Source organism: Patella vulgata, chromosome 5 (genome assembly GCF_932274485.2).
Source record: "Patella vulgata chromosome 5, xgPatVulg1.2, whole genome shotgun sequence".
Classification (NCBI taxonomy): Eukaryota; Metazoa; Mollusca; class Gastropoda; family Patellidae; genus Patella; species Patella vulgata.
This window is the reverse complement of record NC_065883.2, coordinates 61246231-61270867: the sequence shown is the minus strand read 5'-3', so window position 1 is coordinate 61270867 and position 24637 is coordinate 61246231. Positions and strand designations below refer to the sequence as shown.

The window sequence follows — 24637 nt, the reverse complement described above, 5'->3', positions numbered from 1 at the left end:
ATGCCTAAATAGTATAGAAAAAATGATAAAATAATGTAATTATAAGCCCGAACCATTACATTAGCAACGGAAAGAAAATACCTCCGTCTGAAAAGTAAATGATGTTGTAATACTTACAGTATGGTCATCAATATCATCCATATTTAACGGCACATTGTGTTAATTCCATGAAATATTATAAAACACTACGTTCTAAAAACGTTAGGGGCACGTATTAACTGGCCTACTACTACTATGCTATGTGTTTAACGTCCACTTCCACATATATGAAATGTGTCCAAAAGGGGGCTGCTTTTAAGTATGTTTTTTTGTGTATTGCTTGTGAAGAGCTAGACTCAGTGTCTAGACTCTGAGTCAAACTCTTCTTCGGCAATACACAGAAGAGGCAATTAAGTAATAAATTAAAAAAAAAAACAAAAGAAAGTAATAAAACATCTGTAACTAATTACGTTGTGAAAAAGTCTGCAAATTTGTGACAAAATTTGCAACAAGTCCAACTAATCAAGATGCAATACAGTTCGGTCTACAACAAAGAGAAACAGAATAATGAAAGAAGTAACAGGATAATAAAACCAGAAGAATGATCAAAATACCCCCCCCCCCCCACGCACACCAACTCTAAAACAAACTAAAATATCAAAGTATCACCTGTAAATAAATAGATGTCTTTGAATATAACGTTATTAACGAACTATATATATATTGAACTATCTATACCCCATAATCTTGTTTCATACATATACGAATTAACTAATTGTCACATATTTCTGATTGTATATACTATATAATAGTGTCGAAAGTTTATTATTCTTATATCCGTTAATTTTAGAAGGATATTGAACTTTCTTTACATAATATTAGGTGTTGTAACTTCAACTGTATAATAATGGGGAGCGCCTTGCATCTCTAATTGAAGATCTTTTTTTCTTTATTTTTCTTTTTTTAAATTTGTTTATTTACAGGCTCTTGTATATGATGGCATCCAATGATATGATGATATTCAAATATATAATTCCTAGAAAGCTCAGTATAGTGTAAGTTGATTCGTTATCATTGTTGATTCGATCTTGGTCAAATGTGTAACCCTTTCAACGCCCATGTATATAATATTGAAATCTGTATATACTTGTCATATGGCATTATGTTTATGTTGTTTTCACCTTTTTAAGTTTGTTGTTTGAAATACAATGTATTTATATTTCTGTAAATAATTTCTTACGGGAAATGAAATTACATGTATATAAGACCTGGAATGTTTTCAGACCCCATAAATAATGTATCTTTAGATTATGTATATTATATTGATTGAATAAATCTTGCTAGAAAAATTTACAGATCCAATTATTTAGTTTTATTCTTTTATTTTATTTCTATATTTATTTTAGAATCTTTTAATACTTTTAAAAGACTAATTAGAACTTATACCTAATGTCAAAAAACAGATAACTTAAAGTTGTTTTTGTGTACAAATTTTTTTCTTTTTTATCCTTTTCCATGTGAGCACTAAATATAACACATTGACACTGTGAGCTGGCTCAAATATCGACCGAATTATACGATTGAGTTATTTGATGAGACTTCTTCTTGTATCCTCATGCAAGTCGATAAAACAAGTCAGATACGTGAGTGTCGTTAACACTAATCCAATATGGGGTCATAGGGTAGTAGCTGGGGGGTGGGGGGCTTTCAAACTAGTTTCAAGCCCAATTTTTTTGGCAAAAGTAGTTTGATAATATAGGTATTTAAGCGATGCTTAAGCCATAACCGTAGGAGCCAGGGGATCGGGAGGAGGGGTGGGAGAGGTCTTCACCAGTCTTAAGTGATACATGTACTTAAGTAGATACTAATATTCCCCCGCCCCCCCACCCCCACCTCGAAAAAAATAGAGTCCCTATATATGATAGAAAGGTGATGCGATGGGGATACGTGGGGATGAGGTATTTTACTTTTTCATGTGGCCTCGTCCAGTCGAATAATTCAGTCAAATAGTTCAGTCGAATAATCCAGTCGAATAAACAAGTCGCTTAATATTAAGCAGCGGTGGCAGCGGACTAAGATAATGTAGTAGCAAATCATGCTCATAGCCATAGATGAAGGAGCCGGGGGCATGGGGTAGGGGCCGGGGGGCTTCCCAACTAGTTTCAAGAAATGAAATGGGGTTTAACGTCCTACTGTTCTGCTTGGAACTGGGCTAATGAAGACGGGAATACGCCATACACTGTGCTATGAGGGAAATTTTGCCCGGACAGTGGCACTACGGCCTACTCTTATATCGAATTCCATCTGTCAAGGGATCTTTTACGTCCACGCCAATGTATACACGAGACCTCGTATGTCGTATGTCCGTCTTCATTAGCCCAGTTCCAAGCAGAACAGAAGGACGTTAAACCCCCATTTTATTTCTTTTCATTTCTTGAAACTAGTTTGGAAGCCCCCCGGTCCCTACCCCGTGCCCCCGGCTCCTTCGGGTATGGCTACGAGCATGATTTGCTACTAATTATTTTAGCCCGCTGCCACCGCTGCTTAATATTGAGCGACTTGTTTATTCGACTGAACTATTCGACTGGTTTATTCGACTGAACTTTTCGACTGAATTATTCGACTGGTTTATTCGACTGGATTATTCGACTGAACTAACTGACTGATTTTATCGACTGGACGAGGCCACATGAAAATGTCAAATACCTCATCCCCCCCGCCCCACCCCATCCCCTTTCTTCGTTCATATCATATATAGGGACTCTATTCTTTTCGAGGCGGACAAGGACAGCTGTCTAGTCTTTCGGATGGGACGAAAAACCGAGGTCCCGTGTCTACATTGGAGTGGACGTAAAAGATCCCTTTGACAGATGGAATTCGATATAAGAGTAGGCCGTAGTGCCGCTGTCCGGGCAAAATTTCCCTCATCGCACAGTGTATGGCGTCTGCCCGTCTTCATTAGCCCAGTTCCAAGCAGAACAGAAGGACGTTAAACCCCATTTCATTTCTTTTCATTTCTTGAAACTAGTTGGAAAGCCCCCCGGTCCCTACCCCATGCCCCGGCTCCTTCAGCTATGTCTACGAGCATGATTTGCTACCATATTATCTTAGCCCGCTGCTTAATATTGAGCGACTTGTTTATTCGACTGAATTATTCGACTGAAGTATTCGACTGGTTTATTCGACTGAACTTTTCGACTGAATTATTCGACTGGTTTATTCGACTGGATTATTCGACTGAACTAACTGACTGATTTTATCGACTGGACGATGCCACATGAAAATGTCAAATACCTCATCCCCCCCGCCCCACCCCATCCCCTTTCTTCGTTCATATCATATATAGGGACTCTATTCTTTTCGAGGCGGACAAGGACAGCTGTCTAGTCTTTCGGATGGGACGAAAAACCGAGGTCCCGTGTCTACATTGGAGTGGACGTAAAAGATCCCTTTGACAGATGGAATTCGATATAAGAGTAGGCCGTAGTGCCGCTGTCCGGGCAAAATTTCCCTCATCGCACAGTGTATGGCGTCTGCCCGTCTTCATTAGCCCAGTTCCAAGCAGAACAGAAGGACGTTAAACCCCATTTCATTTCTTGAAACTAGTTGGAAAGCCCCCCGGTCCCTACCCCATGCCCCCGGCTCCTTCAGCTATGGCTACGAGCATGATTTGCTACTATATTATCTTAGCCCGCTGCCACCGCTGCTTAATATTGAGCGACTGAATTATTCGACTGGATTATTCGACTGAATTATTCGACTGAACTATTCGACTGGTTTATTCGACTGAACTTTTCGACTGAATTATTCGACTGGTTTATTCGACTGGATTATTCGACTGAACTAACTGACTGATTTTATCGACTGGACGAGGCCACATGACAATGTCAAATACCTCATCCCCCCCAACCCCGCCCCACCCCATCCCCTTTCTTCGTTCATATCATATATAGGGACTCTATTCTTTTCGAGGCGGACAAGGACAGCTGTCTAGTCGTTCGGATGGGACGAAAAACCGAGGTCCCGTGTGCACATTGGCGTGGACGTAAAAGATCCCTTGACAGATGGAATTCGATATAAGAGTATGCCGTAGTGCCGCTGTCCGGGCAAAATTTCCCCCATCGCACAGTGTATGGCGTCTGCCCGTCTTCATTAGCTATGTCTAAGAGCATGATTTGCTATCATATCATCTTAGCCTGCTGCCACCGCTGCTTAATATTGAGCGACTTGTTTATTCGACTGAATTATTCGACTGAACTATTCGACTGAAGTATTCGACTGAACTATTCGACTGAAGTATTCGACTGAACTTTTCGACTGAATTATTCGACTGGTTTATTCGACTGGATTATTCGACTGAACTAACTGACTGATTTTATCGACTGGACGAGGCCACATGAAAATGTCAAATACCTCATCCCCCCCCCCGCCCCACCCCATCCCCTTTCTTCGTCCATATCATATATAGGGACTCTATTCTTTTCGAGGCGGACAAGGACAGCTGTCTAGTCTTTCGGATGGGACGAAAAACCGAGGTCCCGTGTATACATTGGAGTGGACGTAAAAGATCCCTTTGACAGATGGAATTCGATATAAGAGTAGGCCGTAGTGCCGCTGTCCGGGCAAAATTTCCCTCATCGCACAGTGTATGGCGTCTGCCCGTCTTCATTAGCCCAGTTCCAAGCAGAACAGAAGGACGTTAAACCCCATTTCATTTCTTTTCATTTCTTGAAACTAGTTGGGAAGCCCCCCGGTCCCTACCCCATGCCCCCGGCTCCTTCAGCTATGGCTACGAGCATGATTTGCTACTATATTATCTTAGCCCGCTGCCACCGCTGCTTAATATTGAGCGACTTGTTTATTCGACTGAATTATTCGACTGGATTATTCGACTGAATTATTCGACTGAACTATTCGACTGGTTTATTCGACTGAACTTTTCGACTGAATTATTCGACTGGTTTATTCGACTGGATTATTCGACTGAACTAACTGACTGGTTTTATCGACTGGACGATGCCACATGAAAATGTCAAATACCTCACCCCCCCCCCCCCCGCCCCACCCCATCCCCTTTCTTCGTTCATATCATATATAGGGACTCTATTCTTTTCGAGGCGGACAAGGACAGCTGTCTAGTCTTTCGGATGGGACGAAAAACCGAGGTCCCGTGTCTACATTGGAGTGGACGTAAAAGATCCCTTTGACAGATGGAATTCGATATAAGAGTAGGCCGTAGTGCCGCTGTCCGGGCAAAATTTCCCTCATCGCACAGTGTATGGCGTCTGCCCGTCTTCATTAGCCCAGTTCCAAGCAGAACAGAAGGACGTTAAACCCCATTTCATTTCTTTTCATTTCTTGAAACTAGTTGGGAAGCCCCCCGGTCCCTACCCCATGCCCCCGGCTCCTTCAGCTATGGCTACGAGCATGATTTGCTACTATATTATCTTAGCCCGCTGCCACCGCTGCTTAATATTGAGCGACTGAATTATTCGACTGGATTATTCGACTGAATTATTCGACTGAACTATTCGACTGGTTTATTCGACTGAACTTTTCGACTGAATTATTCGACTGGTTTATTCGACTGGATTATTCGACTGAACTAACTGACTGATTTTATCGACTGGACGAGGCCACATGACAATGTCAAATACCTCATCCCCCCCAACCCCGCCCCACCCCATCCCCTTTCTTCGTTCATATCATATATAGGGACTCTATTCTTTTCGAGGCGGACAAGGACAGCTGTCTAGTCGTTCGGATGGGACGAAAAACCGAGGTCCCGTGTGCACATTGGCGTGGACGTAAAAGATCCCTTGACAGATGGAATTCGATATAAGAGTACGCCGTAGTGCCGCTGTCCGGGCAAAATTTCCCCCATCGCACAGTGTATGGCGTCTGCCCGTCTTCATTAGCCCAGTTCCAAGCAGAACAGTAGGACGTTAAAACCCCATTTCATTTCTTTTCATTTCTTGAAACTAGTTGGGAAGCCCCCCGGTCTCTACCCCATGCCCCGGCTCCTTCAGCTATGTCTAAGAGCATGATTTGCTATCATATCATCTTAGCCCGCTGCCACCGCTGCTTAATATTGAGCGACTTGTTTATTCGACTGAACTATTCGACTGAAGTATTCGACTGAACTATTCGACTGAAGTATTCGACTGAACTTTTCGACTGAATTATTCGACTGGTTTATTCGACTGGATTATTCGACTGAACTAACTGACTGATTTTATCGACTGGACGAGGCCACATGAAAATGTCAAATACCTCATCCCCCCCCCCCCGCCCCACCCCATCCCCTTTCTTCGTTCATATCATATATAGGGACTCTATTCTTTTCGAGGCGGACAAGGACAGCTGTCTAGTCGTTCGGATGGGACGAAAAACCGTGGTCCCGTGTATACATTGGAGTGGACGTAAAAGATCCCTTTGACAGATGGGATTCGATATAAGAGTAGGCCGTAGTGCCGCTGTCCGGGCAAAATTTCCCTCATCGCACAGTGTATGGCGTCTGCCCGTCTTCATTAGCCCAGTTCCAAGCAGAACAGAAGGACGTTAAACCCCATTTCATTTCTTTTCATTTCTTGAAACTAGTTGGGAAGCCCCCCGGTCCCTACCCCATGCCCCCGGCTCCTTCAGCTATGGCTACGAGCATGATTTGCTACTATATTATCTTAGCCCGCTGCCACCGCTGCTTAATATTGAGCGACTTGTTTATTCGACTGAATTATTCGACTGGATTATTCGACTGAACTATTCGACTGGTTTATTCGACTGAACTTTTCGACTGAATTATTCGACTGGTTTATTCGACTGGATTATTCGACTGAACTAACTGACTGGTTTTATCGACTGGACGAGGCCACATGAAAATGTCAAATACCTCATCCCCCCACCCCCGCCCCACCCCATCCCCTTTCTTCGTTCATATCATATATAGGGACTCTATTCTTTTCGAGGCGGACAAGGACAGCTGTCTAGTCGTTCGGATGGGACGAAAAACCGAGGTCCCGTGTCCACATTGACGTGGTCGTAAAAGATCCCTTTGACAGATGGAATTCGATATAAGAGTAGGCCGTAGTGCCGCTGTCCGGGCAAAATTTCCCTCATCGCACAGTGTATGGCGTATGCCCGTCTTCATTAGCCCAGTTCCAAGCAGAACAGTAGGACGTTAAAACCCCATTTCATTTCTTTTCATTTCTTGAAACTAGTTGGGAAGCCCCCCGGTCTCTACCCCATGCCCCGGCTCCTTCAGCTATGTCTAAGAGCATGATTTGCTACCATATCATCTTAGCCCACTGCCACCGCTGCTTAATATTGAGCGACTTGTTTATTCGACTGAATTATTCGACTGAACTATTCGACTGGTTTATTCGACTGAACTTTTCGACTGAATTATTCGACTGGTTTATTCGACTGGATTATTCGACTGAACTAACTGACTGATTTTATCGACTGGACGAGGCCACATGATAATGTCAAATACCTCATCCCCATCGCCCCCCTAACCCAACATATCATATATAGGGACTCTATTCTTTTGGAGGTGGACAAGGACAGATGTCTAGTCGTTCGGATGGGACGAAAAACCGAGGTCCCGTGTACACATTGGCGTGCACTTAAAAGATGGGGGCATATGGGGATGAGGGAAAAAGTCAAGCATGACTTTATTAAGCCGCGGTGGCAATAACTAAGATAACACCTTAAAGTTTTAATTTGAACAATCAAATTTGAACATGAGGGGACGTAAAAAATAAACAAAAACAATGATAAAAGATATTGGAATTAGTGCGTTTTTTCTTTAACTTATACAGATTACAAACGATTCCAAAATTTTAATAAGCCATCGACCGGTTTATTCGACTGACTATTTGTTTTGGACTAAGGGTCGACTCAGTCTTGATGGTCCAGATGTATATGTGACAATCAGGACTACCAAATATCCTTATGAAACTAAACATACGAAACGAATATTAAAATAGGCCAGATATATGTAAAAGAAAAAAATATGTAGAATTCTAATAACATCTCTCATGTTATTCCAGTCCGTTGAACTGATCTATAATGGCTTATAACATTAAAATTTTATCAAATTAAAACATTTCCTTTATGTGACATGTAAATATTGCTCCAAAATTTGAACACTAGGTTAAACATAGACTAAGCTATCCAGTCTTTAAAAAAATGATCTTCCTCGCGCTTAGTGATGCAAGCCACAACGATTCTAAACAACCATATTTCAATAAATTGTTTGATTATGATTTTAATATTGTTAAAATCTCTTTGAAAATTATTATCAGGGTAGTTTTAATGATGCATATGAAATTTAGAAATGGCAGCTGTCCTTATAAATCATTCATAATATGGGGAGTCAAAGTGGATCAGTGCGTAAGGTGCTGGCTCGTCGCTGCTGATGACCGACCAAGTTCTGCGTGATTTTCAGTGGGTAGTGGTAAAAAGTCAAAATAAACTATCTCTTTTTAATCATCCAATTGTTAACACTATATAGACTAAATGAAAAGATCAGAATTTCCCGTTTTGTTTTGTTGGGTTTTTTTTGGGGGGGGAGGGGGGTATTATTATTTTAAAAAAAAAACAAAAAAACAAAAAAACATTCCATCGAGAAGTTTTGGTCATTATTTTAATCCTTAGCATCGTTCTGAATTACTGGATATTTCAAACAGGAAATGTAGCAGTAATGTACTTTAATGTAGTTTCGTCACTTAAAAACATGAAATTAGACTTTTACAAAGTTGAATAAAATTACATGTGTAAAGAAGGATGAGAAGGTAATTGAATGCTTGCGATTCGGTATCTTTCCAGTTTTCGTGCAACATTTGGTTTTTAACGTCCACTAGTGGTATAACATACCAAGTGTGGCGAGTGTTGTATATTAATAATATTTTAAGCGACCTGGTAACAAAGACTAAATAAAATTGGTCCTTGACCTTGAAGTCTGACACGGAAGTGAAAATAATTTCATCTCCGCATTATGATTTATAAATATTTGATTTTCAAAAGACATTAAATTTTCTACATACAACGACTTATTAAACGACAAGACGTTATTTAGTCTTTTTTTCAATGTTTTAGCTATAACACAAATCATAATCACTACATTTTATCCAAAATATTTTTCTTGATATATTTGCTGCGGAGATTCACCGGCACGGAGGGTAAAATGGCGTCGTTGCAAAAGAAGAAAGATGGGAGTCCTAATAACAAATTCTTTGAATCAGTGGAAACAATTGCTCAGTTTGACTCCGTTAGAACATGGCTGCACAAAAACGGGAGAAAGGTATACATTGATGCAAAAGAAATCTCCCAAATTGTTGTTATTTCATGTCCCATTTCTGTACAACAGAGTCCGGGCCTCCGACTTCTTTGTTCTTCTCATTAAATTTCTACAGTTGTCTCGATCTTCTTACTTAATTAGCCAATTAGGCAGCGCCACCATAAATAAATATCTCCAAATATCTAAAAATATTTCGACAATTATACCGCAATAATTATATATATATATATATATATTACAAACCCTAACTTAGTTTGTCACATAAATAGTCACTAAATAAACGGTCATGTTCACGTTGTATTTTAACAAGTTTTCAGCTAGTTACTCTTAGTTATGGTATTCAATTTGTGCCCAACGAAGGAGCTTCGGAAATATTAATTGTACTAAACCAAAAGATGCTGCTCCTAACCGTATGTCTGTAGTTAATGATAAACAAATTAAAAAATAATATTACTGTAGGTACGCCAGTGAAGCAGTGAACTGCTGACGTAATTTCGTTGTCGCGAGTCACGCTTCAGATACGCCAGTGCAATTTGCGTATCGGCTTTTCTTCCTCGTCGTATTGTTGATTGGTACGTAAATAAAAGGCAGCTTTTCGCCTCGTTTTCGAATTTTTACTCTAGCTGCTCCGTGTGCAGAGAAATCTAAACATGAAAATGAAAGCAGAAAACAACACGATTTTTGGGACGGATACCAGAATAGCATAGGGTTAAAAATATATAGATTAGAAAATCTCCTTGACCACCATGTAAGAAAGTTAGTGAAATTATACCGCTAGTGACTGCATGTGATGGTCTCACTTTTCCTTCTTTGTTCTTCAGACAAAAAGGGCGTTAATTAGCGATAATTAATTTGGCATAACTCCATAATTATAGGGCCTCTCAAACTCATTTTGGCGTCATTGTAAAGCTGTTTGACAGCCCTATCCAGAAATAACAGAATTAAAGCCATACGGGATAGTTGAATTTTTTGTTGCCATACCTAATTACTGTTCATTCAGAATCGTTAACAATAGATTTTTTATGGCTGTAATAGTTGATAGATGTTTATAGTCTAATAGAATCTACTCCATGTTATGCACATGGTCAGTGTCTGCTCTGTTACTCTAATCATTTGACTTTATAATGTGAACATTCGCCACAGCGATTTCAACTTTTAATAGAGCAAATTTTGACTGCTTCAATTGATTTTTTTTGTTATGGTTTTCAATTCCTATGTATTATCAATCAAAATGATAATGGAAATGTAATTTATGGGTATACAGACAACTCATCCCAAAGACAACTCATTCCAATATACAGCAACTCATCCCAAGATAAAAGACAACTCATCCCAACTTTAAAACATGGGTCGAGATACAAGACAACTTATCCCAACAAATATAAGTGTTAAGTTATATTTCTTTTAATACAATTGCTTTCTTTGAAGACGACTCAGATCAATCTGATTTTGTTATGAAAATGTGTTATCTTAATAAAATTGATATTGTTGTTTTAATCAAATTGATATTGTTGTTTTAAGTATAGGATGCTCTGTATACAGTACTTATCATAGCATACACATTTCAATTCCTTCTTAGAACCATACATGCGACTTCTTCTTGGGAGGAGTTGTCTTATGTTGGGAGGAGTTGTCTTATGTTGGGATGAGTTGTCTTATATTGGGATGAGTTGTCTTTGGGATGAGTTGTCAGGTATTCAATTCATGGATGTAACACTGGTTCATCAATTCATTTATTATAAACAAGATATCAAATGAAATCAATGGTGTCTCTGCAGTTTCTTAATGTTCAGCGTGTCTGCTGTTACCATACCATGATAAAATGAAAAATTTGTCGGGACATGTTTTCATAAGAGAAGCTATAGGCTGTTATTTCTTGAAAGTAACCAACAACACAATGCAACTTGAAATTTCCATTAAAGATATTTCACACTGTGGAATTTAAATATGCAAGTTAAAAATCAATTTCAAAACATAAAACATAGTCTGTAAGGTTCTAAAGGAAAGGTTTCTCAACTTGCTTTGTTTACATACCGATAACTCACAAATTGAGTGACTAACAAAACTACATGGATGGTAAACTTATATATTTTTCAACTTCTTCAGATAATAATATCCAAAAGAGTAAGTTTGAAGGCACATTTTTAGGTGCATCAAAGTAATAATAGACATCTTATGTGCACATACATGGAATGCTGAAAAAAGATAATGTGCACTTTGTGGGAGAAATATGTAGGCCTTTGTCTCTATTTTCTTAAAAAGTGTAACAGTATGTCAGATAGTTTGTATTGCTCCAGAGATACTTTTTTCCTGAAAGCTAGTTTGATGATTTTTAAGGAATTAACCATAAATGTTCGTTTATATTTTTCAGTACACTCAAGCCGATCCACCCACCAACAAAGGTTTAGCCAGCCTAACAGTACAACTTTTACAGTTTCAAGAAGAAACTTTTGGCAAACAAAATGCCAACCCACCACTTACAAAATTACCTGTATGAATAATTTTTAAATCTTTTTTCTAAAATAAAGTACATATCTATGGTGATTGGTACAGAACTTGATAGTATTCATTTTTATCTCGGTGTGATCAATAGATGCAAAATATATTGCTTTTTAAATATATAACAGCAAAAACAAACTGAATTCATAAGAAAAGAAAATATTGACCATACACTTTGAAAATATTAGTGCACCAGTATTGGGAAATATAATTATTTTTATTGTATTTTTTTAGATGAAATGTTTTATGGACTTCAAACCGAATGGTGGCCTGTGTAATATATTTCTTGCAGTGTTTAAATTTAAAAGTGACCAGGGATGGTAAGATTCTTAAATCTTTTGCTCTGTTAACTAGAATTTTTTGTTTTAATTAATTTCGCTATCACAAGTTTCAGTAAAGTTTTCAGGTGGTTAATCGACTAGATCTGTCGTCAAAAGAAACTTGAGAATATTTTAGCATGGCCAACCATTGCCAGAATTAGTATCTGGTGGGAATTGGCAATTAGTTGAAATTGGGAATTATACATCACTTCTTTTTAGAGTTGGATTTTGCGTGTATGTGAAATGGCTTTATATAATGTCTGCTTCCACCGATTCTGGATTCTGTGGCGTCGTTACAATGTTTGTTTTAAACCCTACGAATCAAAATGGAATGATGTGTTTGTCTCAAAATATTTCTGTATCACACTTACATTAAATCTTATTCTAAAGCTTTAGTTTGGCAGTGAATCTTTATGTAGCCTGGAGGTCGGGTGTTCGATCCCTGCATTGGCCAAGAAAGTTCATCCAGAGTTTCCGGTGTGGTTCCCCCTTGTCAGTGATGCAGGACGGAGGGCCTGACAAGGACAGCTGTCAAGTCGTTCGGATGGGACGAAAAACCGATGTCCCGTGTACACATTGGCGTGCACGTAAAAGATCCCTTGACATTTTGAATTTGATATAAGAGTAGGCCGTAGTGCCGCTGTCCGGGCGAAATTTCCCTCATAGCACACTGTATGGCGTATGCCCGTCTTCATTAGCCCCGTTTGGAGCAGAACAGTATTACGTTAAACCCCATTTCATTTCATGAATCTTTATGTCAACAAAAACCATTAAAGAGTGTTAATAGATTTTACTTATTAAAAGATTTTATGTTAGAGCATTATTTAATGATGTATTTGTTGGAATGTAATTAGAAAAAAAATATCTTTTTCTTCAGGAGAAGATTTGATCTTCAATCTCCATCTAGAATGGACAGAAATGTAGAAATGTTTATGAACATTGAAAAAGCTTTGATTCATAATAAATGTTTGACTTTGCCTGCCATCCATATTCGTTCTGATGTCGACAGAATCCTTGTCCCCAAATTGAAAGACATCATCAAACGACATCAAGGAACTCTAGCTGATAGTGCTGATAATGCTACTCACATAGTGTACACACTACCATCACAATCTCCTCCAGATGGTAAGTCAACAGTATCCACCTGTTTTAATTCCGGGAGCTGCCGTGGTTCAGTGAGTAAGACATTGGCTTGCTAACCAGGAGATCCAGTGTTCGATCCCCGTGTTGGCCGAGAAACTTCATCACGATTTTCCAGAGTGGTTTCCCCTTGTCAGTGATGTAGGACAAATTGGTATTTGGGCTTTGGGCTGTATGCAGGTGGAATGGTAAACCCCATATGTAGAAGAGATTATTTCTCATTAAAATTTAGGACTGTATTATCTTCACAAGATGCCATTAACTTGTGAGCAAACCAGTGACCAATCAGTACATTGTAAATCACACATGCACATATATGTTTTTATCTTATATGTGTCCAATACTATATAGAGAGATTAACTATTAGATTATTTATAGCCAGGATGATTAATTTTAACTAATCATGTCAATCATGGGCCTTGAGTTTGGGTATTTTAATTTAGATGTTTTGATTGTTTAAAAATAGCATGTTTAGACTTATAGCTTTGTACACATTTTCACAAATTAATTTTCTTCATTGCAGAAGACTTTTTCCGACCTATATTAAAACGAGATAAATATACAATGGTACATTGGTGGTACACACCTGACAGGTGAGTTGTTCTTAGAATTGATATCAGTCAATACCTTTTTGAGAATATTTATTAAAAACAACCAGTGTTTGGTACATTATTTAGTGGCCAAATGGTTAGCACGTACGTGTTGTATCATAAGGTCTGACATTGAGTCAGTGGATCGTGGTTTCGATTCCCCGGTTGTGCGTGACAAGGAGTAGGGTCGTCTGTCCAACCTTGTTGGTTTTCTCCGGTTTCCTCCCACTGCTAAAGACCCCTACGCGCAAGCAAATTATTGAAATAAAATTGAACCATATGTTAGTCCCAAAATGACCTAGTTTGTGTTGAGTCGTCGTTAAACCCCATTTCCCTCTACCTCTCTCTCTATTATACTCCTCTATTGCCATTGGTCAAGATAACATCAAAAGAATCATAGCAACGCACATGGGAACGGCTGTTGAATCTTTTGGTCTGAAATAAAAATAAGAGTTGTTTTCTGTTTGTAAATAAATATCAGCGTAATTTTTTTGGTTCAGTTTACATTCTTTATTGGAACAAACTATAATGGACTATAGTGAATAGCTAAAAAGCCGAACAACATCATACCTGCAGTCCTAGAAAAATTATAATCGTGTCGTTTTAAATCATAATAGTTTTCATGTGATCGTCTCATGCCTCGTGACAGACACAATGGACACAGGCTGATGAAGCCTTTATAAACTACTAGCATCTGAAGCTTGTAGTTTCTTGTCTTATATATGTTAAAGTTTGTAGTAATTCAGGAATAAATTAATTTCCATTTTGTTTACAGTTATGATATGTGGGTGAGTGATCCACCTATAGATTATGACCCAGAAACACCAAGTTCACATCAAGGTCCATGGGAGGTAAGTAGACACTAATTACATGTAACGCTACATTTTTATATTACATGTGTAATACACAAATGTACATACAAATTTGCTTCTTCTCTCTATATTCTTGAACTTTCTACAAGTATTTGTATTATTTTTTAAGTATAATGTTATTAATTTTGTATTACAGGTAACCGCTCGATGGTTATTAGATTTAGAAGAATTTAATGAATGGATGAATGAAGAAGATTACTTGGCCGAAGATGAATTTAATGTAAGTATTTGTTTTTTAAAACTATTCTACTTTGATCTCTATATCTTTTTGTTGGAATGTGGGTGAAGCCCAGTTTATACTTGTAGGTGGTGACGCCCACTACATTGACAATGAAATCTTGTTTGTAAAACAGAGAAAGTGTGTCTGAAAGTTGGGATATGACAGAAAAAAAAGTCCCATGTTTAACTTGATACATGCCTTGATTAGTAAATTCAGCTGTCTCTTCCACCCTGGCATTGAATACATTACAATGAAAATATATTTATTGCATGTTTATCATGCAATGAGGAAAGTATAGTGCCAAAAAAAAACATTTAACACCATTCAGTTGCCAAATTAATAAAACATAATCTTACTAAATACTGGTTAATCTGGAAAAATGTTCTATTTGTATAAATGTTATACAATTTAGTATAATTGCCTTTCTTTTAGGGTGAGGTTCCTGGCAAATCAAAAGACAAAGTTAAAAAATCAAACCGACTTAAGCTTACAGTAGATGATGTAAGTATATGATATACAAATACATAAAAAAACCTGTTGGTTAATGAAAAATCCTTGTTCTGTTGTGTGATGAGGAATTTGTCAAATATGTTTTATATCATAACTAACTTTCCCTTCGAGACCAGCCATACTAGCCACAGTGACTGTGTTATACATTTGACCTAGATTCCATAAGCTTAAGTTGAAACAAAAAGAAGGTGAATTTCTACCAGCAGAATAAATTAAATAAAATCTTGTATCTATTTTATGAGAATACTAATATATGTATCGTTTGTTTGATTTTAGTTAAATTCAGACTCTGAAAGAAGAGATAAAAAAGATAAGAAAAGTAAAAGAAAAAGATCACCATCTCCTGTTCCTGAAAAAAAGAAAAGAAAAAGGTATGTACATAATTTGCATTAGTGTATTATGGTTTGGGAAATGAAAAACCCCATGACCGTCATAGGTTCCAAGTACTGTTCAGGTTCCCAAGAACCTGCTTGAAATATTAACCCGAAATATCTCAGTCATCAGGGGTTACACCAAGGTGTCTAGATGTTTGTATTGTACAAAAATACTTCCTTGGATGCTAGTGGGAAATTCAAGAAGAGAAGATGGATTCAATGTTGCATACATTGTCAATTGCCCATTGGAGGGAAAATTACTTTACATCCAAATCATAGATTTAGAGTTATAATTTCTGATTTATGGTAATTTATCCCCTTTTGGATCAGATCATCTTCCCAATTGAATTTTATCAAGATATTTTTATTTGTTGCCCCCCTTCTTTGAAAACTATTAATTACTATTTTCTTGTTGCCAGTGCTAGAACTCCAGGTGGTGCCAGTTCCACTAAGAAACGGTCAATGAGAGAAGAAGAAGAGGAAGAAGATTTAACAAAAGATATGGATGAGCCATCACCTGAACCTAATATACAGGAAATACATATTGCTAAACAAGTTACAGGTTCTAGAAGTCAGAAAGATAGTGAACTACAACCCATTAAAGGTGCTACATTGATGGATTTAGATGAAGACACCAGTGACAAGGTAAGTTGTACATATTATCTAATAGACAGAGGGGTTGTATGGCTGAATGGTTAGTGCGTGTGCATTGTATCATACAGTTTGTCATTAGTCAACTGCCGTAGTTTCAATTCCCCGTTTGTACGTGACAAGGAGTAGGGTCGCCTGTCCAACCTCATGGATTTTCTCTGGGTCCTGTTTCCTCCCTCTGCTACAGATGCCTATGTGCAAGCGAATTATTAAAATAAAATTGAACCATTTATTAATCTCTAAATGATCTGGTTTGTGTCGAGTTGATGTTAAACCCCATTGTGTAATGAAATTCCGAGAAGGAACAAAATAGCATTCTTAGGGCATTTTATAAGAATTGAAAATATACTTTATCGATAATTGTTAATATCTATATCTGAACAGTTGTAAAGTACTCGTATTGACAAACTCTCAATCGTTATTTTGCTCTTTCTGTTCATTAAGTAGCTGCTGTTATTTCTGTTAAAAGTTTCCAAATAATTTCTAGGGAGACGAGAAAGGGGAAGCTACTCCAATGAGTGATGATGGTTCTAAGAAAGAGAAAGAAGAACAAGATGATAATGTGACAGAACAAACCCATCATATAATAATACCTAGTTATTCAGCCTGGTTTGATTATAATTCAATACATGCTATAGAAAAACGAGCATTACCAGAATTCTTCAACGGCAAAAATAAATCAAAATCACCAGAAATGTAAGTAAATAATTGCTTTTGGTCATAAGTCCAGTGGCGTGGTTTCAGTCTCCGGTATATCTGTTTTCTCCAGGTCCTCCAGTTTCCTCCAATGACTACAGATCCCTATTTCAAAACATTTTTTCACAATATTTTCTTGTATTTTCAGTTTTTTGGCATATCGTAATTTTATGATAGATACCTACAGATTAAATCCAACAGAATATTTAACAAGTACAGCATGTAGAAGAAATCTGGCTGGTGATGTCTGTGCAATTATGAGGTAAGGAACAATAAAAATCATCCAATCAGTAAATGTCCAGCTTGCTCTTACATTTCATTCTGAATCCCTTCTTTTTCTAAGCGAAACGAGGGGTTGGATGGCCGAATGGTAGGTACGTGCGCTGTGTCATAAGGTTTGTCATTGAGTCAACTGGCAGGGTTTCAATTCCCCGGTTGTATGTGACAAGGAGTAATGTCGTCTGTCCAGCCTCGTGGGTTTTCTCTTGGTCCTCCGTTTTCCTCCCACTGCTAAAAAAAAAATCTCTCTCTCTCTCTCTCTCTCTCTCTCTCTCTCAGCAAAACCCTCTCAATTAAAATCAAAGTGCCAATTTAGTAGATGAAAGTTACCTTTAAAATTTGTATTATATTTTAGAGTTCATGCTTTGTTAGAACAGTGGGGTTTGATTAATTATCAAGTAGATGCCGATTCAAGACCTACATGTATGGGACCACCTCCTACTTCTCATTTCCATATTATTGGTGATACACCATCAGGTCTAGTACCTATTAACCCTCCTAGACTTAATCAGGTAAATAAATAATAATTATCTCACATCTTAGTAAATTATTGAAATGTACTTCTTTCTGGCAACCAAGGACAGCGTCAAGTCGTTCGGATGACACGAAAAAAATGAAACCCTGTATACGTAAAAGAACCCTTGACAGATAGAATTCGATATTATCGTAGGCCGTAGTGTGGCTCTCTGGGCAAAGTTTCCTTCATAGCACAATGTATGGTAAAAACCTGTCTTCCTTAGCCCAGTCGATGCAAAAAACTAGGACATTAGGTTGTCATATGATAAATAGTCATGGACACTTGACATGCTTTGAGAGTATGTTCACAGATGAAGAACTTATCGCCCCAATAGAATCACTGAGCTGCGCATGCAACACGCAATAGTGCCATACACGTGGGAGGGGCTCATTGTCAAATTTGACACTTCAAGGAAGGGTTGATGAAAACTGCCGCGTGCTGGTTTATCTATCCATGTTTGCTTTCCTATCGGTTTTTGCATAAGATTTACTGTTTAGCAGATCTTTGCTTTAATGTGTTACGTTTATTTTGATCGGAAGACGTGTTCACCGACTGTCAACGTCAACCGACAACACTGCAAGAATTGGCCGTGGCACTGCAAGAGGAGTGGGTCAGATTTCCCCAAATCGTGATTGGACGGTTTATTAGGAGCATGCCACGACGAATTGCTGAATGTCTGAGGATCGGTGGAGCAATTACTCATTATTAAAACAAAAATCAAAAACTTCCATTTTCACTTTTGAAAGTGTATCTCTTTGGGAGTGAAACGGGGTCATCAGATAAGCCGCCCATATGAACTGTTTATGTTCATGTGTAGGCAATTGGCCTGTTATTAACATACACTGGTCACCTCTAATAAAAACAGCAGTGCATTTCTGCAGTTTTGTATTGTTTCTGAATATCCCCTACTTTTTTTGAGGAGTACATATTAAGAATTGCTACAGTTCAAATGTTTGTAGATGATGTCTTTGTGTAATTGGAAGAAATGTGTTTTGATTGGTCATTTATCATGGACATTATGATCATCTCTTATTTTTTTAGCCATCAGCAGCTCAACAGATAGTAGATCTCGATAAAAATAAAGATAAAGAGGACAGTAGTAAAGATATGTCTAGTTTTGGTCTCAAAACAGATATTTATGCCAAAAAAGCAATGAAGGTTTGTAGAAAAATTTTATTTCATATTTTCACAGTATGATTATTAAATGATAAATACGAATAAGTTTTAACTATAATACAAAAGTATGACAATATTTATTAACTGTAAGACGGCAAATCTGAAAGTATATTAATATTAAGTGCTTGTTCTTCTGGCTAAGTGGGTAAGACGCTGGCTTGCTATCCTGGAGGTCGGGTGTTCGATCCCTGCATTGGCTGAGAAAGTTCATCCAGATTTTCAGGCTTGGTTTTCCCTTGTCAGTGATGCAGGACGAGGGGCCTGACAAGGACAGCTGTATAGTCGTCCGGATGGTACGAAAAACTGAGGTCCCGTTCACACATTGGCATGCACGTAAAAGATCCCTTGATATAAGAGTAGGCCGTAGTGCTGCTGTCCGGGCAAAATTTCCCTCATAGCACATTGTATGGCATATGCCCGTCTTCATTAGCCCAATTCGGAGCAGAACAACAGTAGGACGTTAAACCCCATTTCATTTCATTTCTTTCTAATTGAACAAACTTTATTTGGAAAAGACTGTATTAAAGAGAGAACGTTCAAGGATGTTTACATATAGTGGGTTGGGTTGCCAAGTGGGTTGATTCCAATCTTTTACGTGGGTTTTCCCAGGTTCTCACGTATCTTACCACTGCCAAGACCCCAATGCACATGCAAATTATTGAGATAAGGATGTACCATGTGTTAGTCTCTCTTATTAAGTAAGTAAATCAAGAATGTGTTATGTAGAAAGGGCAGGGTTTTCAATACATGTTTCTTTGATTTTGCGTAGGGTTGTCACGATTAATCGGTTTAGTTGTAGTTGATTATTTTTCTAGCTCAAACCGATTCACATTTTGCGTGGTCCAAAACTCAGTATTTAACTTTATTCTGGAACATGGAGCTTTAATAAGAATGTTGAATTTAATGACAATTTGTACAATTTTGTGTTGATATTACAGGATAAAAATCCAGCTTTAAGAAGTAGAGAATGGACAGATCAAGAGACATTATTATTATTAGAAGCTTTAGAGATGTATAAAGATGACTGGAATAAAGTCTGTGAACATGTTGGTAGTCGAACACAAGATGAATGTATTCTACATTTCTTACGACTACCTATAGAAGATCCTTATCTCGAGGAAGATTTTGGCCATCTTGGTATGGAATTATGATATATTTAACTGATTTTACGGTGTCGATAAACAATATTTTCAATTTTGTATTTTAATAGTTATAATATTGCTTATTTGAAACTCGAAATGTTCATCCCAAAATATATCTCTCTCACTTATAATTATCAAACCCCTGCAGAAATAAAAATTGAATTGGTTGCAAATTTAAGTCTTTACAAAACTATTTACAATGTTCTTATTTATGGTTAAAATTGGAACAACAGTTCTTCAGAAACAAATTCATTACGATAAGAGGATACTTGTTGAAATGTCATGCTTTTAGAATTAAACCAGTGATAGTTTCCCATAAAAATTGTGTTCTGTTGAATTCACCGATTTTGGAGGAAGAAATTAACATTCTGGCCATAATTTAATAAAGTTTTTATACATTTATCTTCTACATAATTCTTAATTTTACAGGACCATTGACATATCAACCAATACCTTTCTCACAGAATGGTAATCCTATCATGTCCACAGTAGCATTCCTAGCATCAGTTGTTGATCCCAGAGTTGCTAGTGCTGCTGCCAGATCAGCCTTAGGTAAGTTATATTTAAATCCTAATTCTAAAAGAAAATGTTCTCAAAAGAGTCCTTCTCATAGTGTTATGTTGATAAAATATTGAATCCCCTGCCATTCTGTAAAGAAGCATTCCCATAGTATTTTATACCTATTGAGAATGGGAGGCACAGTGGCTAGGTGGTTAAGAAACTGGCTCGCTAGCCTGGAGGTCAGGTGTTAGATCCCTGCATTGGCAGAGAAAGTTCATCTGGATTTTTCGACATGGTTTCCCCTTGTCAGGGGTGCAGAACGGAGGTCCCGTGTATACATTGGAATGCACATAAAAGGTCCCTTGGCAGTTGGAATTCGATATAAGAGTAGGCGATAGTGCCGCTACCCGGGCAAAATTTCATTAGGCCAGTATAGGAGCAGAACAGTAGGACGTTAAACCCCATTTCATTTCATTTCAATTCCTATTGAGAATGACTCAACAGAAAACTTTTCTGGGAGCTTGCATTTTCTGGTGATTGCCTCTTTGATGGCTCTAATAATTATTAAGGTAATGAAATTATTGTCCTTTATTAAAAAGTATTTTGTATTCTGATATTTTGCCTTATTTTCTATAGATGAGTTTTCTAAAATGAAGGATGAAGTGCCACCCACGTTAGTTGAAGCTCATTCTAAAATGGTACAGGAAGCAGCTAAAGAGAATAAAGAAGTAGATATAAAAACGGCGTTAGAGAAGAGTGGTATTGCTGGTACTGAACCAGAAGTTAAAGAATGTAAGTCCCTTTTAATACATTTCATACTTTTTATTAGAATATGATGATTTTCTGATCTGTGTACATCGATCATTTCATGTGTTCTTGTTAAGGGCATTCCTGATTCTGAAATGTTCACTGAGATTGATAGTGTAAGATTCTGTCAGTCCTGTTGCGGTCTTTGTGGTGTGAGTACTGAGCAGAATTTTTTACAGTCAGACACAGCCAATATTTTTTCTTGTATTAACGATATTTTTATTCAGTAAATATCTTTCTTATGTGTGACCCCTTTCTCTAATTTGTATGATGGTGATAGTCTTATCTAATTGGTGCCTTTCAAGCATTTCGAAGCATGTTACAGTTACAGGTTTCAAAGTTAATATAACATACAATTTTGATAGATTTATATATGAGCATTACATGTTCTTTCAATTTCAGTAATTGATAGTGTAGATTCCCTTGATTGGGAACCTTTTTACATACTTAGATTTTTAGATTATTTTTAATTAACTTCTTCTGCAGCTGAACCAAAGGTAGAAGGTGAACAAGAAGTTAAAACAGAGCCTTCTGATGAGACTAAAACAGAAGTAAAACAAGAAAAGAAAGACGACGAAGAAAAGGTACAATTTGAAAATGTGTCTGTAAAGAGTTTTTATACGCCCACTTTGAAATGTGGTTGTTAATTGTCGTCACCACCATCTGTCTGACCGGCCCATGGACGCTCTAGAGGCTAAAGTTAATTTCTGTTTGACTTTAAATTTATACATGGTGTTTAAGGCCAAAAGATAAAGAATCCTATTGATTTTCAACGATTTTCGATGATTACTGCCAGAGTTACTTCCCTTGATCACTTTGAAATATCTTGTGGACCTCTAGAGGCTAAAGTTAATATGGCCCTTGATCACTTTGAAATATTTTGTCGACGCTTGAGAGGTTAAAGTTAATATCTGATTGACTTTAAATTTTTACACAGTGTTAGGGCCTCAAGATAAAGAAGCCTATAGATTTTCAATGATTTCCAATAATTACTGCCTGAGTTATGACCAATGATCACTTGTGGATACTCTAGAGGCCAAGATTAATATCCGATTGTGATGAAAAAGAGTTACATTCCTTGATATTAAATGTTTTGTATACTAAACATTAGTATAGGGCAGAACTAGAAGCCAAATAGATTGTTACTCGTAATCAGATTTTAGTGTGTTGTAAATGTTTTCATTACTGACAAAATGTGCCACAACCCTTTTGACTGCCTGTTTCATTGCCCAACAACCTGTCCTCTGCTTTTTTAATACTAGCTTCAAGTCTGTCAATTTCATTTCTGTCTTTTTTTTCTCCTGATCTGTTCAGTAAACAAGAGACTTTATTTGTATCAGCCAGTCATGTCAAATGACTATATCCCTGAACCAATTATAGTAACTCCTGTATGATTCTTGCCATACTTCCCTGTTAAACAAAGCCCTATAGACCAATACAAACAATTTTTTGTCAATTAGTTTATGTGATCTGAACTGATTCAAAGAACTTATTATATCAAAACTATAACATATTATTACACATGTTATATCAAAAATAATACCAAATGTAATTGACATCTGATTTGAATCTCATTTGCTTCCATAAATTTAAAATGTATCAAAATACAATACCCTAGTATTCCATGTTTTTCAGAAAGAGGAATCCATGGAAACTGATGAAAAAGAAAAGACTGCAGAGAAGAAAGATGAAGAAAAGGTGGATGAAGACAAAGAAAAATCAGAGGAGGTGTGTACATTTTTTATAGACTGAATGTTTGGGAAACCCTCTGGGTCTACCTGAAGTATTTAAATAGAATGTATCGGTGTAATGTCAGTATGAAAATTGCCATGTCTGGAAAATATGTAAGGGTTGGAAAGGCATTTATGAGATTACAAGTGAATCCAATTATTCAAGATTTCAACCTTCAAAAGGTAATATTTTAATTTGTATTATATTTTAAATTTTCTAGAAGAGTGAGAAAGAAGGGGAAACAGAAGAGAAAGAGAAAGAAGATAAAGAAAAGACAAAAGAAGAGGAGGAAAAAGTAGCAGCATTTAAAGAAAAAGATGGTAATTTATCATCAGCTGCAGCAGCAGCACTAGCAGCAGCTGCTGTTAAAGCCAAGGTTGGTCCATAAATTGTTTCATTTGATGTGAAGGATAGAAAGGGGTTTAACACATTTTGGGACTACCTGAAAATTGTTTCTATGATTTTTGTGCAATTATAAGATGGAGAAATTCAACTGTTAGGGATCCATCCATCCAAAGAACTAGAGAACTATATCCAGACTTAAAAAAATCCTTAATGTTCTTTTCAGGCCAACCAGAATGGAGGAACAAATATCTCAGACATATCATACTTCAATTAAGTCCATTAAAAACATTAAAGATTATACATATAGAGAATCTCCTACCAGTCTTTTTTGATATCAAAAAATATCAACACAAGTTGATAAAGTAACAAAAAACGAGGCTCTACTGAGTTTTTTTTACTTTATCAACGAGTGTTGATATTTTTTGATACCAAAAAAGACGAGTAGGAGATTTTATTTATCACCCAATCCCTTCTTACATGCACAAATAGATAAATATAATTCTTTGCTGTAGATTTCACTTTTACTGAACATTACGGCGTAGTGATACATCATTTTTTGACAGCAATTCAACCATTGCAAAGTCCTTTATATTGACCCAGTGTTTCCATCAAGGTCAATTGAATAACAATAGTTCATTTTTAATAAAACAAAAGGTACTTTTAATAAGAAATGAACAGTTCTTTGAAAATAAAAAAAAGTAGTTCCTTTCCAACTGACTAATCAAATTCATGTAAAGCGATGTAGATTATGAAATATATCACACAAGCGATATCTACTGTAGAATGTATTATACGTGTATATTAATGATAATATTATTTTATTATAGCATCTAGCAGCAGTAGAAGAAAGAAAGATTAAGAGTCTGGTAGCATTATTAGTTGAAACACAGATGAAGAAGCTAGAGATAAAATTACGCCATTTTGAAGAGCTAGAAACCATCATGGATAGAGAAAGGGAAGCAGTAAGTATAAAACAATCAGAATTCA

At 37.1% G+C, this 24637-nt stretch overlaps 2 protein-coding genes across 2 annotated transcripts in view; one reads left to right on the top strand and one right to left on the bottom strand.

The window, feature by feature from the left end:
* Positions 1–7937, bottom strand: part of LOC126821058 (coatomer subunit zeta-1) — a 33004-nt gene extending 25067 nt beyond the window's left edge. The window contains exon 1 of the mRNA XM_056101287.1: positions 7889–7937. The gene's annotated coding sequence lies outside the window, so the exon portion shown is untranslated. The remainder of the gene's footprint in view (positions 1–7888) is intronic.
* Positions 7938–9149: 1212 nt separating this feature from the next.
* Positions 9150–23693, top strand: LOC126821379 (SWI/SNF complex subunit SMARCC2). Its single transcript, XM_050549790.2, has 15 exons — positions 9150–9283; positions 11652–11771; positions 12014–12099; positions 12977–13224; positions 13763–13832; positions 14605–14680; positions 14838–14921; positions 15354–15422; positions 15708–15802; positions 16225–16450; positions 16944–17152; positions 17301–17414; positions 17787–17943; positions 18990–19110; positions 23641–23693. Exons 1-15 carry the CDS (start codon positions 9167–9169, stop codon positions 23691–23693), a joined length of 1845 nt encoding a protein of 614 aa, XP_050405747.1. The 5' UTR covers positions 9150–9166.
* The last annotated feature ends 944 nt before the right edge of the window (positions 23694–24637 follow it).

Excerpts from the sequence above, each read along its gene's own strand:
- LOC126821379 (XM_050549790.2), top strand. The coding sequence starts at position 9,167 with ATGGCGTCGTTGCAAAAGAAGAAAGATGGGAGTCCTAATAACAAATTC. Across the intron at positions 13,225-13,762 it reads ATCACAATCTCCTCCAGATG|AAGACTTTTTCCGACCTATA; the intron begins GTAAGTCAACAG and ends TCTTCATTGCAG. Across the intron at positions 17,944-18,989 it reads ACCCTCCTAGACTTAATCAG|CCATCAGCAGCTCAACAGAT; the intron begins GTAAATAAATAA and ends TTATTTTTTTAG.